At 52.5% G+C, this 2,890-nt stretch overlaps 1 protein-coding gene across 1 annotated transcript in view; it reads left to right on the forward strand.

Annotated features, from left to right (window-relative positions):
• The window catches only part of POLDIP2 (polymerase (DNA-directed), delta interacting protein 2), a 6,819-nt gene extending 6,192 nt beyond the window's left edge, over nt 1–627 (forward strand). Inside the window, exon 10 of the mRNA XM_009995124.1 lies at nt 152–627. Coding sequence (XP_009993426.1) covers nt 152–266 — 115 coding nt within the window. The 3' untranslated portion in view covers nt 267–627. The remainder of the gene's footprint in view (nt 1–151) is intronic.
• Nucleotides 628–2,890: the final 2,263 nt, after the last annotated feature.

The raw sequence follows: 2,890 nt of genomic DNA on the forward strand, positions 1-2,890 counted from the left end.
GAACCATGTACTTGCTGCTGGACCAGCCCCACAAATGCAGCCCCAGACTCTCACTGTGGGATGTGGGAGAGCTCATGTGTTGCCTTCTACCTGATGCCCCCTCTCTGTGTTTGTCCCTGGCCTCAGCGTGATCTCTGCCGTTATTTTGCAGGGGCACTTTTCGATTTGAGAGGCCTGATGGCTCCCACTTTGATGTCCGAATCCCACCCTTTTCCCTGGAAAGCAACAAAGATGAGAAGACCCCCCCTTCCGGCCTTCACTGGTAGAGCAGACTGAGTGCTGAGACCCACAGAGACCTGTGTGTGTTGTAGACCTTTGCCTCTCCTTTATGCTGCAGCCAAGAACACAGAGCTTTTAAACATTTTAAACCATTTTTGTTTTAACTGTTGTCTTAACGGGGAGGCTTTTTTTGAACTTTAATACTGGCTCTCTCAGGCTGCTTGTAACCATAAGCTGTGTTACAGTTAACTTTTCCCTCCGTGGCACCTGCTGGGGTTGGAGCTGGGGGACGTGGATCTGTGCTGCTGCATCAGACTGGCCCCCTCAGCAGGCCTGGACCCTTTCCAATGTGTTGTGAATTCTCTGCAATGTGAGGTTTCTCTAATAAACTGGCCCTTCCAGTTGCAACCAGTCTTCCTTTATAAACCAAGGCTGAGGCTTTGCACCCAGCTTGTTGCTCCCCCCTCTTTCATGTGCAAAGTGGAGTCAGCCCTGGACTTCTTGCCGCTTGGGAAGGCAGCAGTGAGGGCTTTTTTAGAGAGCAGGGATGTGAGCTCAGCCTTCCTGCAGTGCAGCTGCTTTCTGGGATGTAGTCAGGGTGTGGTGGAGCAGCCTGGGAGCTGCGTTCCTTGTGCAGCCCTTCTGGGCTGTGCTGGAGGGATGTGCAGCCTGTTTCATGGGGGCAGGGTGTGCTGGCAGGTGGTGCTGAGCAGGCTGCCACGCTGCTGGGTGTGCACACAGCTCTGGGTTGTGTGCTGTGATCATCCAGGAGAGCTGAAGGGAACCCTTCCCCCTCGGAGGCTTGCCCTGCTGCAGGGATGTGCCTCCCAACTGCTGGAGGATCCTCCCTGCTCACCTTGTGGCTGTAACTGTTTTCCTTGGTAGTTTCTGCTTTGGCAGGAGGAGCTTGTTCTAGTCTGTCCTGCTCTGGCTGCAGTGAGGTTCTGCTTGGCTTTCTGGTCCTGCTTGCTCAGCTCGGCGGGTTGTGGTTTTGTGGTGGTCTGTGAGGAGGGCTCTGCAGTTCTGTGCAGGTCAGCAAAATACCTGTGAGCTTATGGATTTGTGGGAATCTTGTTTTTTACACACGAAGGGCCCAATTCACTCTGCAAATCGGGCAATTCTTACAAGCCAAAGCAGCTCTCAGCAGCTCTGAGGATTGCAGAGATCTGGGGAGACATCATCCTCTGTGGTGGGTCCCCTCTGGCTGTCTGTGAGTTTCCAGACTTCTGGGTGATTCACAGGGGCAGAGGTAGGTAGCATAGGAGCCCTAAGCAGAAAAAGTTTCAAATGTTGCACCTTTTCTTGGTCTTGCTGAAGTAACAGGGTTTAACTAACTTGCAGGACTGTTATTCTTGATTCAGAAGTATCCTAGTTACTCTCTCTTACCCAGAGTTTTCCCTGAATCCTTGGTAGTTTCTGCTTTGGCAGGAGGAGCTTGTTCTAGTCTGTCCTGCTCTGGCTGCAGTGAGGTTCTGCTTGGCTTTCTGGTCCTGCTTGCTCAGCTCGGCGGGTTGTGGTTTTGTGGTGGTCTGTGAGGAGGGCTCTGCAGTTCTGTGCAGGTCAGCAAAATACCTGTGAGCTTATGGATTTGTGGGAATCTTGTTTTTTACACACGAAGGGCCCAATTCACTCTGCAAATCGGGCAATTCTTACAAGCCAAAGCAGCTCTCAGCAGCTCTGAGGATTGCAGAGATCTGGGGAGACATCATCCTCTGTGGTGGGTCCCCTCTGGCTGTCTGTGAGTTTCCAGACTTCTGGGTGATTCACAGGGGCAGAGGTAGGTAGCATAGGAGCCCTAAGCAGAAAAAGTTTCAAATGTTGCACCTTTTCTTGGTCTTGCTGAAGTAACAGGGTTTAACTAACTTGCAGGACTGTTATTCTTGATTCAGAAGTATCCTAGTTACTCTCTCTTACCCAGAGTTTTCCCTGAACAGGCTCTTTGCATTCAGCTCTGCAGGGCAGTGCTATGGGCCAGCTGGGCTGAAGGGCAAACAGGCTTTGGGGGAGCCTTGGGTGCTGTCCTGCAGCCATCAGCAGGTACAGGTACAGAGAGATTTGATTACTGCTGCTTAAACAATGTGTCTCTGTCACGGGTGTCTTTGTGTCTTCCTTCCTGGCAGGTAGGACATGCCAATTTTAGAGGTGAAAGCTTTAGCCAGCCAGCCTGCCTTTAGGGGTAGAGAAGGTTCCATAAGAACAGCCCACAGCTGACAGCCCCATATTGCCACTGTCATGCTGAATTATTTGCAGGAGGAAAAGAGGGCAATTCCTCATGTTGAGAGGAATCTGGGACCTGTAGGAACCTGCTTTTTCCCTCCCATGGACTGGAGTAGCAGCTGCCCTGCCTGTCCCTCGGGTGACCCACTGCAGCTTGTCCGGCAGTTGCAACACCCCTGTAAATGTTTAACCCTGCTGCTCAGCTGCCCCTGCTCCTGGGGTGCTTTCTGGGGTGCTGTGGGTGTGATGCTTTCCAGGAGCAAGCAGAGAGTTACTCGGCAGCTCGTGGTGCGTTTGGTGTGACGTGAGGGCACAGCTGGGCCCGGAACAGACAGGTTGTTGGTTGGTTGGTGGTATTTTTGTGTGGATAATGATTGGCAAGAACTGAGTACAGGAATGTTTCTGCTCCATCCCCTCTCCGGAGCTGCCCGGGGGCTCCGCTGGGCCTTCCCGC

This window comes from Chaetura pelagica, unplaced genomic scaffold (genome assembly GCF_000747805.2).
Source record: "Chaetura pelagica isolate M959 unplaced genomic scaffold, ChaPel_1.0 scaffold713, whole genome shotgun sequence".
Classification (NCBI taxonomy): domain Eukaryota; kingdom Metazoa; phylum Chordata; class Aves; order Apodiformes; family Apodidae; genus Chaetura; species Chaetura pelagica.